Source organism: Scyliorhinus canicula, chromosome 11 (assembly GCF_902713615.1).
Source record: "Scyliorhinus canicula chromosome 11, sScyCan1.1, whole genome shotgun sequence".
Lineage (NCBI taxonomy): Eukaryota > Metazoa > Chordata > Chondrichthyes > Carcharhiniformes > Scyliorhinidae > Scyliorhinus > Scyliorhinus canicula.
In genome coordinates, this window is record NC_052156.1 from 107,629,863 (window position 1) to 107,642,804 (window position 12,942).

Sequence of the window (12,942 nt, forward strand, 5' to 3'; positions counted from 1 at the left end):
TTCCCGCCCCTGCCGAATCTCCGTTGACGGAGAATTCGGGACACGGCGGGGCGGGATTGACGCCGGCCCCCGGGGGGTCGGAGAATCCCGCCCCAGATGTGGGGAGGGTGCGATGTGTCAGCCAGTGATCTGGGTGTGGGGGGGGGAATTTGAGGGTTGGCAGGCAGAACTGAGCAGGAAACAGCTGGTAACTTACCCTTGCAGCTTGGTGCAGGTCATTGGTTGTCTTCCGACATTTTGCAGCGCGCCTCCCAGGCAGCATTGCTGCTTCTGCTGCTGGTCCTCCGACCCCTCGGGGGAACAGGATGTCCCGTCTCTCATCCACACTGTCGAGAAGCCTGGCCAGGTCGGCATCGCCACAGCGATCTCTCCGCTCCGCCATGCTTGTGTCTTGACTGGGGATGAGTGGTGAGGGAGCGTTTAAAAGCAGCTCCCCTTTGAGTGTTCCGTTGGCGGGGTGTAGGTGGAGGTTACACGTCAGGTGGCCCCTCCTAGAGTCTCTGCTTGTTGGACTTTTATGACTGTTTCAAGGGTAGTTTGTGCATGAGTTGGTGTGGGAAGTCATAAGGAGGTTGGGGAATGTCGCAGTCCCAGAGGAAAGATGCTGGAAAGAAGGGAGCGAGCGAAAGTCCACCAGCGAGTGCTGTTGTGAGTCCTGCAGGAGGAGAGATCGCGGGGCCTGGGGCGTCGGGTGGAGACTGGGTCTTCAGGCGGGGGCTGGGGCGTCGGGTGGAGGCTGGGTCTTCAAGGGGGGGCTGGAGCGTCGGGTGGGGCCGCTCCCCTCATGGTGCAAACTCTGACCGAGGAGAGAACAGTGGCGTTTGAGAGGCTACGTTGAAAGAATGGGGGGTGGGAGGCGATTGCCCCGTAAAGGCGGCAGTGATAAAGATGACGGTCGAGGTGCAGGAGCAAAAAGAGAAGTTGAAGGGAGTGGAGGAGGCATTGTCGCAGCACAGATGTGGAGGGTGGCGGAGGTGGTGCATGATCAATTGCACAAAAGACTCAGATTGGTACAACTGTGGCTTTATTACAGTCAGAAACAGGAAAGGAGAGGTCACCCTGTTAGGGCTTTTCTATAGGCCTCCGAAAAGTTCCAGAGATGTTAGGTTAGGTGGATTGGCCATGCTAAATTGCCCGTAGTGTAAGGTTAATGGGGGGATTGTTGGGTTACGGGTATACGGGTTACGTGGGTTTAAGTAGGGTGATCATTGCTCGGCACAACATCGAGGGCCGAAGGGCCTGTTCTGTGCTGTACTGTTCTATGTTCTATGTAGAGGAAAAGATTGCAAAGATGATTCTGGATAGGAGCGAAAATAAGCGTAGTTGTTATGGGGGACTTTAACTTTCCAAATATTGACTGGAAACACTATAGTTCGAGTACTTTAGATGGATCCAATGTTTTTGTCCAATGTGTGCAGGAGGGTTTCCTGATGCAGTATGTAGATAGGCCAACAAGAGGCGAGGCCATATTGGATTTGGTACTGGGTAATGAACAAGGACAGGTGTTAGGTTTGGAAGTAGGTGAGCATTTTGGTAATAGTGACCACAATTCGATTACGTTTATTTTAGCGATGGAAAGGGATAGGTATAAACCGCAGGGCAAGAGTTATTGCTGGGGGAAAGGCAATTATGATGCGATGAGGCAAGACTTAGGATGCATCGCCTGGAGAGGAAAACTGCAGGGGATGGACACAATGGAAATGTGGAGCATGTTCAAGGAACAGCTACTGCGTGTCCTTGATAAGTATGTACCTGTTAGGCAGGGAGGAAGTGGTCGAGTGAGGGAACCGTGGGTTACTAAAGCAGTTGAAACACTTGTCAAGAGGAAGAAGGAGGCTTATGTGAAGATGAGACGTAATGGTTCAGTTGGGTCGCTTGAGAGTTACAAGTTAGCTAGGAAGGCTCTAAAGAGAGAGCTAAGAAGAGCCAAGCGAGGACATGAGAAGTCTTTGGCAGGTAGGATCAAGGATAACCCTAAAGCTTTCTATAGGTATGTCAGGAATAAAAGAATGACTAAGGTAAGAGTAGGGCCAGTCAAGGACAGTAGTGGGAAGTTGTGCGTAGAGTCCGAGGAGATAGGAGAGGTGCTAAATGAGTATTTTTCGTCAGTATTCACACAGGAAAAAGACAAAGTTGTCGAGGAGAATACTGAGATACAGGCTACTAGACTAGAAGGGCTTGAGGTTTATAAGGAGGAGGTGTTAGCGATTCTGGAAAGTGTGAAAATTGATAAGTCCCCTGGGCCGGATGGGATTTATCCTAGGATTCTCTGGGAAGCTAGGGAGGAGATTGCTGAGCCTTTGGCTTTGATCTTTAAGTCATCTTTGTCTACAGGAATAGTGCCAGAGGACTGGAGGATAGCAAATGTTGTCCCCTTGTACAAGAAGGAGAGTAGAGATAACCCCGGTAACTATAGACCAGTGAGCCTTACTTCTGTTGTGGGAAAAGTCTTGGAAAGTTTTATAAGAGATAGGATGTATAATCATCTGGAAATAAATAATTTGATTAGAGATAGTCAACATGGTTTTGTGAAGGGTAGGTCGTGCCTCACAAACCTCATTGACTTCTTCGAGAAGGTGACCAAACAGGGGGATGAGGGTAAAGCAGTTGATGTGGTGTATATGGATTTCAGTAAAGCATTTGATAAGGTTCCCCACGGTAGGCTATTGCAGAAAATACAGAGGCATGGGATTCAGGGTGATTTAGCAGTTTGGATCAGAAATTGGCTAGCTGATAGAAGACAAAGAGTGGTGGTTGATGGGAAATGCTCTAACTGGTGTCCAGTTACTAGTGGTGTGCCACAAGGATCTGTTTTGGGGCCGTTGCTGTTTGTCATTTTTATAAATGACCTGGAGGAGGGCGTAGAAGGATGGGTGAGTAAATTTGCAGATGACACTAAAGTCGGTGGAGTTGTGGACAGTGCAGAAGGATGTTACAAGTTACAGAGGGACATAGATAAGCTGCAGAGCTGGGCTGACAGGTGGCAAATGGAGTTTAATTCAGAAAAGTGTGAGGTGATTCATTTTGGAAGGAATAACAGGAAGGCAGAATACTGGGCTAATGGTAAGATTCTTGGTAGTGTGGACGAGCAGAGAGATCTCGATGTCCATGTCCATAGATCCCTGAAAGTTGCCACCCAGGTTGAGAGGGTTGTTAAGAAGGCGTACGGTGTGTTAGCTTTTATTGGTAGAGGAATTGAGTTTCGGAGCCATGAGGTCATGTTGCAGTTGTACAAAACTCTGGTGCGGCCGCATTTGGAGTATTGTGTGCAGTTCTGGTCGCCACATTATAGGAAGGATGTGGAAGCATTGGAAAGGGTACAGAGGAGATTTACAAGAATGTTGCCTGGTATGGAGGGAAGATCATATGAGGAAAGGCTGAAGGACTTGAGACTGTTTTCGTTAGAGAGAAGAAGGTTAAGAGGGGACTTAATTGAGGCATACAAGATGATCAGAGGATTAGATAGGGTGGACATCGAGAGCCTTTTCCCTCGGATAGTGATGTCCAGCACGAGGGGACATAGCTTTAAATTTAGGGGAGATAGATATAGGACAGATGTCAGAGGTAGGTTCTTTACTCAGAGAGTAGTAAGGGCGTGGAATGCCCTGCCTGCAACAGTAGTGGACTCGCCAACAGTAAACGCATTCAAATGGTTATTGGATAGACATATGGACGATAAGGGAATAGTGTAGAGGGACTTTAGAAGGGTTTCACAGGACGGTGCAACATCGTGGGCCGAAGGGCCTGTACTGCGCTGTAATGTTCTATGTTCTATGTTCTAAGATGCGTGGCCTCCTACTGCAGCTAGCGAAATGGCTGATCAGGAGAAGGACACACATATTTATACAGCTCCTTGTGGGCGGAGCTAGCCGCCGGGGGCTACCGGCGAATCTGTGGTGCAGGTCCTACCGTACATCCCCTAATACAGGTGCACAGTGGTTCACCACAGTCAACACAGGGCTCAGAGCTAAGTTGGAGGACCTGGAGAACAGGTCGAGGAAGCACAATTTGAGAATCGTGGGCCTGCCCGAGGGGGTGGAGGGCCCGAGGCCGACTGAGTACTTTGCGAAAATGTTTGTGGAGTTGTTGGGGAGGGGGAAGAATCCTCCCTCTACGATTTGGACAGTGCACATCTGTCGCTCAAGCCGAAGCCTAAAGCGAATGAGCCACCAAAGGCGATTATAGTCTGTTTTCACAGTCACCACATGACAGAGAAGGGTTTGCACTGGACGAGGCAGAGATGAAATGTGAATTGGGAAGGCGTTGGTATACAAACATACCCTTCACAATGAAGCACTTTTGATGTGCCATCGCTATTGCATTGTGGGAAACACGGTGGTCAGATTGTTGCACAGCTGGATCCCGCACACGACGGCGTGACAAATGACCAGGTCGTATCATTCACGTGTGGAACAAACATCGGCCTGGACAGCGGGCTCCTCTTTGCATGGTGCCATGGGAGCTTTCTGATCCGCCTGAGAGACTTTGGTTTATCAACTCATCTGACAATGCTGCACTCCCACAGCACTGCCACTCTGTACAACGTGCTTCAGTTTGTTGACATTCCTCTTCCGAGGTGAGAGTTCAAGCCTCTGAACTACAACTTTCATCTGTTTATCGGGAAATTAAATGTGATTTGTCCAACACTTTATAAAGACATAGACAAAATGATATATATAGAAACATCAAAACATTCTCAAATCAGAGCAAATCTAACACAGTAATTACATGTTATGCAGCAAAAGTACAGATTTCTGTGTACACAATGCATTTTATATCGGAAAGATATCATTTAACTGTTAAAATGGGGTTGCAAATGGATCAGTGATTGATCTTGCTGATATTTTGATTTAGAGGTCCTGTTAAACTGTAGTGTAATATATTGCAGGTCGTGTGATTCTGAAACATTTGACAGCTATTGAAAGGTTTGTGTGTGAGAGCTCAACATCAGGGAGCGAGGAACTACTTCCACTGCTCTCCCAGAGAGCCCGGGTTTTCTGCAGGGGATGGTTTACAGCACCCTCCTGTGGTTCCTACAGCTACTGCAAGTCTGCAGCACGACTGAAGGAAAGAGTTGGGCTGTGAAATCGGGCCAGTTTGGGGCACTGTGAGTGCCCATTAGAGCACAAAAATGGCATCCGCGACAAACACATCCTCTTTGAGGGGCAAATTCCATCGTACAGCTTATCGGCGAGGATGTGAGCGTTCAAAGTGACCGAGCAGTAGGGATGGGATCTATCGGCCGCGCCACACACCCATTCTGGTAAACATGGCCGGTAGATGCCAGGCGATCCCTCTTCCGGGATCTACCCAACTCACCCCTCCTCGCTAGCTCCAATGGGATCTCACGAGATGTTGCGATCTGGATTCTGCCCATTGTGTCATTTAAAACTGGCGTCTCAATCTCTTCCTGAGGAACTCCGGCGAGTGGAGCTGTTCAGTGCAGGAAACGGGACTGAGTGCAGATTCGGCAGGGAGTTCCCCACTGAGGCCCCAGATTGCAATAAAATCCCGTTAGATAGCGTGGTGTTTCTCAGCGCTGTGAGCGTGGGAAAACACCTGATTAAACCCACTGGATTCAGGACTCTGTTGCAATTCAGTTCGATCACACCCGTGGTAGATTAATACGCTTCAAACCTTGTCCTGTCAGGAGATGGCGCGGATGTGTCTGAGACAGTGAAGGCAGAAACTGTCCCATCTTTTCTCCTGCCTAGTGTATGTTGTCAGGATCTCCCCACTGTAGAGGAGCACGCTAAGGACACAGGCTTTGTAGACTCTCCGTTTGGTGTTCAGTCAGGTTGCTGTTCTCCACAATCTCTTACTCAGCTTGGACGGAACAGCTGCAACTTTTGTAAACGATGCTGCTGTAACGTCATCAGCAATCTCTTCTTTCTGTTCTTCCATTGCCTAGCCAGCTTGGCCGACTTGGATACTTAAAGAGGAAGATACAAGACTAGGGTTTGTAACTGAGCAAAGTGCAGGAGAACAGGGTGGAGAATGTGACCTTAGGTATGAAACCTGATTGATAGAGACTGTCAGTGGCTGAACGTTGGGTGTGGTGATTGAACAGTGATTGGGGCGAGCAGTACAGTGAGTGGAATGTGATGTTTGAAGGTGAACTCATTGGCCTTGACCACTGGTGTTGGTGATAGAACTTTATGCAGCACAGCATCTGTCCTCAGGGGCTAGGCACATAGTATTAACCTCTCTCATGTTCAATAACGATTCAGTGTTTCACTGGTCAGATTTAGTCCCTGTACAAGGTACCACAGCCACATTGTATCCCCCCTCCCACCCCTTTAAGAGGCATAGGTGCCCTTTAAGCAGTGTGACCATGAGACAATAAGGCATAGGAGCAGAAGGAGGCCCCATTCGGTCCATCAAGTCTGCTCCGCCATTCAATGAGTTCATGACAGATCTGATATAGTCCTCAACACCCATTTTCCCACCTTATCGCCATAACCCTCGAACCCCTTACTGATTAAAATTCTGTCTATCTCTGTCTTGAACAAACTTAATGACCCAGCCTCTTCAACCCGCCGATCAGTAAGCGCCGATCCCCCCCCCCCACCCCCCCCCCCCCACCACCCCCTCACCCCCACCATGTTCCGGCCCCTTGAACGCCGAGGTCCCGCCGGGTAGGACCAGTCGAGAACGACGCCGGCGGGACTCGGCCTAACTTGGCGGGCACTTGGCCCATCGTGTGGGCAGAGTCGCTGGGGGTGGAGGGCGTATTGAGTGGCCCCCAACCGGCGCCGCGCTGATGCCAATGGCGCTTATTCTCCGGTAGCCGGTGAATTGGCAGACCAATATCGGAGCGGCGCCGGGTGATTCGGCCCCTCCCCGACGATTCTCCCACCCGGCGCGGGGTCGGAGAATCCCGCCCAATGTCTCGAATTATCTACTCCCCAGGGAACCCTCTTTATATGAACAAAAGTTGATGTGTCCAAACTTTTACGATGCTTTAATTGCACCTCTGTCTTCAAAAGGGCAAGCTGCCTTTCAAACCACGAAAGCAGCAGTCACACACTAACCCAGGCTTTCAACCCTTTTACATAGAACATAGAACATTACAGCGCAGTACAGGCCCTTCGGCCCACGATGTTGCACCGTCCTGTGAAACCCTTCTAAAGTCCCTCTACACTATTCCCTTATCGTCCATATGCCTATCCAATGACCATTTGAATGCGTTTAGTGTTGGCGAGTCCACTACTGTTGCAGGCAGGGCATTCCACGTCCTTACTACTCTCTGAGTAAAGAACCTACCTCTGACATCTGTCCTATATCTATCTCCCCTCAATTTAAAGCTATGTCCCCTCGTGCTGGACATCACCATCCGAGGAAAAAGGCTCTCGATGTCCACCCTATCTAATCCTCTGATCATCTTGTATGCCTCAATTAAGTCCCCTCTTAACCTTCTTCTCTCTAACGAAAACAGCCTCAAGTCCTTCAGCCTTTCCTCATATGATCTTCCCTCCATAGCAGGCAACGTTCTTGTAAATCTCCTCTGTACCCTTTCCAATGCTTCCACATCCTTCCTATAATGTGGCGATCAGAACTGCACACAATACTCCAAATGCGGCCGCACCAGAGTATTGTACAACTGCAACATGACCTCATGGCTCCGAAACTCAATTCCTCTACCAATAAAAGCTAACACACCGTACGCCTTCTTAACAGACCTCTCAACCTGGGTGGCAACTTTCAGGGATCTATGGACATGGACACCGAATTCTCTCTGCTCGTCCACACTACCAAGAATCTTACCATTAGCCCAGTACTCTGCCTTCCTGTTATTCCTTCCAAATGAATCACCTCACACTTTTCAGCATTAAACTCCATTTGCCACCTGTCAGCCCAGCTCTGTAGCTTATCTATGTCCCTCTGTAACTTGTAACATCCTTCTGCACTGTCCACAACTCCACCGACTTTAGTGTCATCTGCAAATTTACTCACCCATCCTTCTACGCCCTCCTCCAGGTCATTTATCCAGGTCTTTTACTGCACAAACTACATGTAATACAACATCTGAAATTCTACATTCGTCACAGTGCGCTGTAGCCTAGAAATTGGAATGATACAGACTAGAAATGATAGGCCTTAGAGGCAGGATTCAAAAATAACTCAACCAGGCTTTCTTTTTACCAAACAGTCATGGAATTAATTACCTGAAAAAGTTACAGTAAATGGCTTCTCATTTCGTCTGATGTTTCTTCGCAGTTATTTGAAGGGCTGAAAGCCTATCGAGGAATGGACAATAAGATTCGCCTGTTCAGACCCATGCTGAACATGGAGAGGATGCTGCGATCTGCCAGTAGAGCTTGTTTACCTGTGAGTAGATGGGAGAGCGAGGCTTTCCCCGTCAAATTCTGTTGCCACACACGGAAAGCTTTCTCCAGTGCGCAGGCCCTTCACGTTTGTTTGCGCATTGTTTTTTTGAATAAATATCTTTATTGAAACAAAATTTTAATTATTAGAATCATAGAATTTACAGTGCAGAAGGAGGCCATTCAGCCCATCGAGTCTGCACCGGCTCTTGGAAAGAGCACCCTACCCAAGGTCAACAACTCCACCCTATCTCCATAACCCAGTAACCCCACCCAACACTAAGGGCAATTTTGGACACTAAGGGAAATTTATCATGGCCAATCCACCTAACCTGCACATCTTTGGACTGTGGGAGGAAACCGGAGCACCCGGAGGAAACCCACGCACACACGGTGCAGACTCCACACAGACAAAATAAAAACCTCAATACAACCCATCCGAGCCCAGTTTAATACTAAGACTACTCCCCCAAACCCCCAAATCCCCCCTCCCACAAAGAAGACCCTAAGAGACTGACCAATGCCCCCCCCCCCCCAACCCCAGCTGATAGTAACCAGCTCCCTGCCACCTTGAGTAAAACCGATCCACCGACCCCCCACATCACGTACTTGATCTTTTCCAGGTACATAAATTCTATCAGGTTCCGGAAGCAGGCCACAGCCTAAGGCGGCAACGGAGACCTCCAAGCGAGCACTCACACACGCCACCTCCTTGTTCTGGACACCCCATTTGGGGAAAAAGGTTCTCCATTTCTAACCTATCAAATCCCTTTCTCATTTTATACACATTGCTTAGATTGTCCCCACCCCACCCAACTTCTTATTTAAGATCGGAGCATTAAATTAGGTGGATTGGACATGATAAATTGCCCTTAATGTCCAAAATTGCCCTTAGTGTTGGGTGGGGTTATTGGGTTATGGGGATAGAGTAGAGGTGTTAACCTTGGGTAGGGAGCTCTTTCCATGAGCTGTTGCAGACTCGATGGGCCGAATGGCCTCCTTCTGCACTGTAAATTCTATGATAAATCACATCTAATTTACACCACAAAGGCAGGCCATTCAGCCTGATCGGTCTACCATTTGAGACCACCTCTTCTCCACAAGTGGTTTTTAAATCATAAACAAGACTACTTGAAGAGGTGAATGTCAACTCCAGTAGTTTCAGTCAATCTGTCCATTCTTTGAAGTAATCTTTGAAGTAAGATTGATGAGCCTTCCATTTATATTGAACATTAATATTTTTTGGCAGTCAATTGATTAGTTTCAATGATATTTTTTCCTGCTTAATTCACACACCAAATGAATGTTGTCTTGTAATGTCTTTCCATTACCAGAGTTTTGATCCCAAGGAACTGTTGGATTGCATCAAAAAGCTGGTGGCGGTAGACAGAGAATGGGTGCCTTACTCCAAATCTGCCAGTCTCTACATTCGCCCGGTCTTAATTGGAACAGAGGTGAGAACATTTGGTTGTGTGTGTGTCAGATGTATATGTGTGTACGCATTACAGTGTGCGAAGCTTGTGCGTTGGTGTATGAGTGTGTTAGGGCGTTGCTCTATTGGGGTGTGTACGTGTTGGGGTGTGTGTCTGTTATGGCTTGCTTTGGAGGGTGTGGATTTATGTTGGTGTGTATGAGTGTTTGTGTTGGGATTTGTGTGTTTGTGTGGGGATCTGCGTGCTTGTGCAGGGTTTTGTACGTTTGTGTAGGGGTGTGTATTTGTGTGGGGATTTGCATATTGGGTAGTGTGTTTGTGCAGGGTCTTGTATGTTTGTGTAGGGGGGTGTATTTGTGTTGGGATGTGTGTGTTTGTGTGCCTGTTGTGTGTGTTTGTGCCTGGTGTGTGTTTGTATAGTGGTGTGTGTGTGTTTGTGTGGGAATGCATGTGTTTGTGGAGGGTGCTGCGTTTGTGTTTTGGGGAGTGTATGTGAGGGCGTGTGTGTGTTTGTGTTTCTGGGTATGTGTATTTGTGTGTGTGTGTGTGTGTGTGTGTGGGTATGTGTGTTTGTGTTTTGGGATGTGTGTGTTTGTGTTTTGGGGTTTGTGTGTTTGTTTTTTGCCGTATGTATTTGTGTGGGGGGGGTGTGTTTGTGTTTTGCTGTGTGGGTGTGTGTGTGTTTGTTCAGGGATGTGTGGGGTGGTGTGTTTGTGTGGGCTAGTGTATATGTATGTGTGTGGGGGATGTGTTTGTGGTGGGAGGTGTGTGTCTGGGGGTGTTTGTGTGGGTGTGCATGTATTTGTGTTGGGCAGTGTGCGTTTGTGTTTTGGGGAGTGTGTGTGGGGCGTGTATTTGGTTTTGGAGTGTGTGTGTTCGTGTGGGGGTGTGTGTGTTTGTGTGGGGATGTGTTTGTGCAGAGGTATGTGGGTGTGTGTGCTTGTGCTGGGGTGTGTGTGTTTGTGTGAAGATGTGTATGTTTGTGAGGGGGTGTGTGTGTGCTCGTGACAGGTGCAGGTGTTTGGGTGGGGTTGCACATGTTTGTGTGGGAGGGGCTGTATTGCTGTGGGGGTGTATGTGTTTAGTTTGTGTTTTGGGGGTTGTGCGGGGATGTGTGTGTTTGTGTTTTTGGGGGTGTATATTTGTGTTTTGGGGGTGTTTGTGTTTTGGGGTTTGTGTATTTATGTGGGGGAGGTGTTTGTTTTTTATGTGGGTATGTGTATTTGTGTTTTGGGGTGTGTGTTTGGGCAGGATGTGTGTTTGTGTTTTGGGGTGTATGTGTTTTGAGGTATATGTATTTGTGTGGGGGTGGTGGTGTTTGTGTGTGGGTATGTGTGTTTGTGTTTTGGGTGGTGTTTTGTGGTGTGTGTGTTTTGGGGTGCTGTGTTTTTGTTTAGGGTGTGTGTGTTTGTGTGGGGGTGTATGTGTTTGTGTCTTGGGGTGTGCTTGTGTGGGGATGTGTGTGTTTGTGTGGGGATGTGTGTTGTACTTTGGGGTGTGTGTTTGTGTTTTGGGGTGTGTCTGTGTGCTTGTGTGGGGGTGTGTTTGTTCAGGGATGTGTGTAGGGTGTGTGGTGGGTGTGTATGGGGGGTTTTGTGTGGGACGTGTGGGGTGTGTTTCTGTAGGGTGTGTGTGTGGGGGGTGTTGTGTTTGTGGATGTGTGTGTATGCATGTTTGTTCAACCAGGAGAGTGTGTTTTTGTGAGGGGTGTTTGTGGGGGGTGCTTCTGCAGGATTATGTGCGTTTGTGCAGGTTGTGTGTACTTGTGTGGGGGTGTGTGTGTATGCGTGTTTGTTTAACTAGGAGTGTGTGTGTTTTTGTGATGAGTGTTTGTGGGGGGGGGTGCTTGTACAGGGTTGTGTGCGTTTGTGCAGGTTGTGTGTACTTGTGTGGGGGTATGTGTGTTTGTTCATGGATATGTGTGTGGGGGTATTTGTATGGAGATGTGTTTGGGGGGATGTGTGTGTGTGGTGGATGTGTGTGGGGGGGTGTGTATAAATGGTGTGTGTGTGTGGGGGAGGTTGAGTCTGTGTGTGGGGGTGTGTATGTGTGTTTGTGAGGGTGTGTGTACATGTATGTGAGGGTGTGTGTGTGTATGTTTGTGCAGGGGGTGTGTCTTTGTGTTTTGGGGTGTGTATTTGTGCGGATGTGTGTTTATATAGCGTTGTTTGTGTTTTGGGGTATATCTTTTTTTGTGTTTTGGGGTGTGAGTGTGTGTTTGTTTTTGGGGTATGTGTGTTTATGTGGGTGTGGGTGTGTGTGTTTGTGTGGGAGTGTGTGTGTTTGTTCAGGGATGTGTGTGGGGAGGTGTGTTTTTGTACAGGTTGGTGGTGTGGGGGGGTGTGGGTGTGTGTATGGTGGGTGTGTGTGCGTGGGGGGAGGGTTGTATGTATTTGTACAGAATTGTGTGTGTTTGTGTTTTGGGTGTGTGTGTGTTTGTATGGTGTGTGTGTTTGTGAGGGTTTGTGTGGCATTGTGTGTGTTTGTATTTTGGGGTGTATGTGTTTGTGCGGGGGCGCATGTGTTTATGTTTTGGGTGCTTTGTGCGGGGATGTCTGCGTGTTTGTGTTTTGAGGTGTGTGTGCTTGTGTTGGGCTTTATGTTTGCTCGGATGTATCTGTTTTGGGTCTGTGTTTGTGCAGGTTGATGTGTATTTTGCCTTGCTCATCCTACGTTGTGCACCACCCCTTGATCTGCTACCCTCCATCCTGTGTGTGCATCCTCCCTAGAAACTTCATTTGGACACCCTACACCTTGCCAGACCTCTCCTCCCCTCTCAGCTCTGAGAGCCCCTTCCAATTTACCTGCTCCTGAACTCTGGGACTTGAAATCTGGGGACTGGTTGCAGTCCCAGCTCTGGATACTGCTAGGACTACAGGAATGGTTACCAATCAGATTGGTCAGTCACTCTCTTGGACAGAACCAATGCCTGGTGAGGGGGAAGTCCTGTCTCCAGTGTCAATTAGGGCACCTCAGAGTGTTTCTGTCTGCTGTGATCGTCAGGGATGCTCCATTCTTTTTGATTGACCACATTATTTGTCTCCTAGGAGTTGCTTGTCACAGTTTCCTGCCAAAGCTACCAGGAGAATCCTCCCACAAACAGTGTTGTAATAATGATGGGCTGGGTGGGTTTAAAGGTGACCGGGGCTCGTGATATCTAGCTGGTAGCCTTCCTGCAGCAAC

At 48.4% G+C, this 12,942-nt stretch overlaps 1 protein-coding gene across 1 annotated transcript in view; it reads left to right on the forward strand.

Annotated features, from left to right (window-relative positions):
- bcat1 (branched chain amino-acid transaminase 1, cytosolic) overlaps window positions 1-12,942 on the forward strand; it is a 121,704-nt gene that overhangs the window by 66,058 nt on the left and 42,704 nt on the right. The window contains exons 4-5 of the mRNA XM_038811019.1: window positions 8,221-8,331; window positions 9,662-9,781. Coding sequence (XP_038666947.1) covers window positions 8,221-8,331; window positions 9,662-9,781 — 231 coding nt within the window. The remainder of the gene's footprint in view (window positions 1-8,220; window positions 8,332-9,661; window positions 9,782-12,942) is intronic.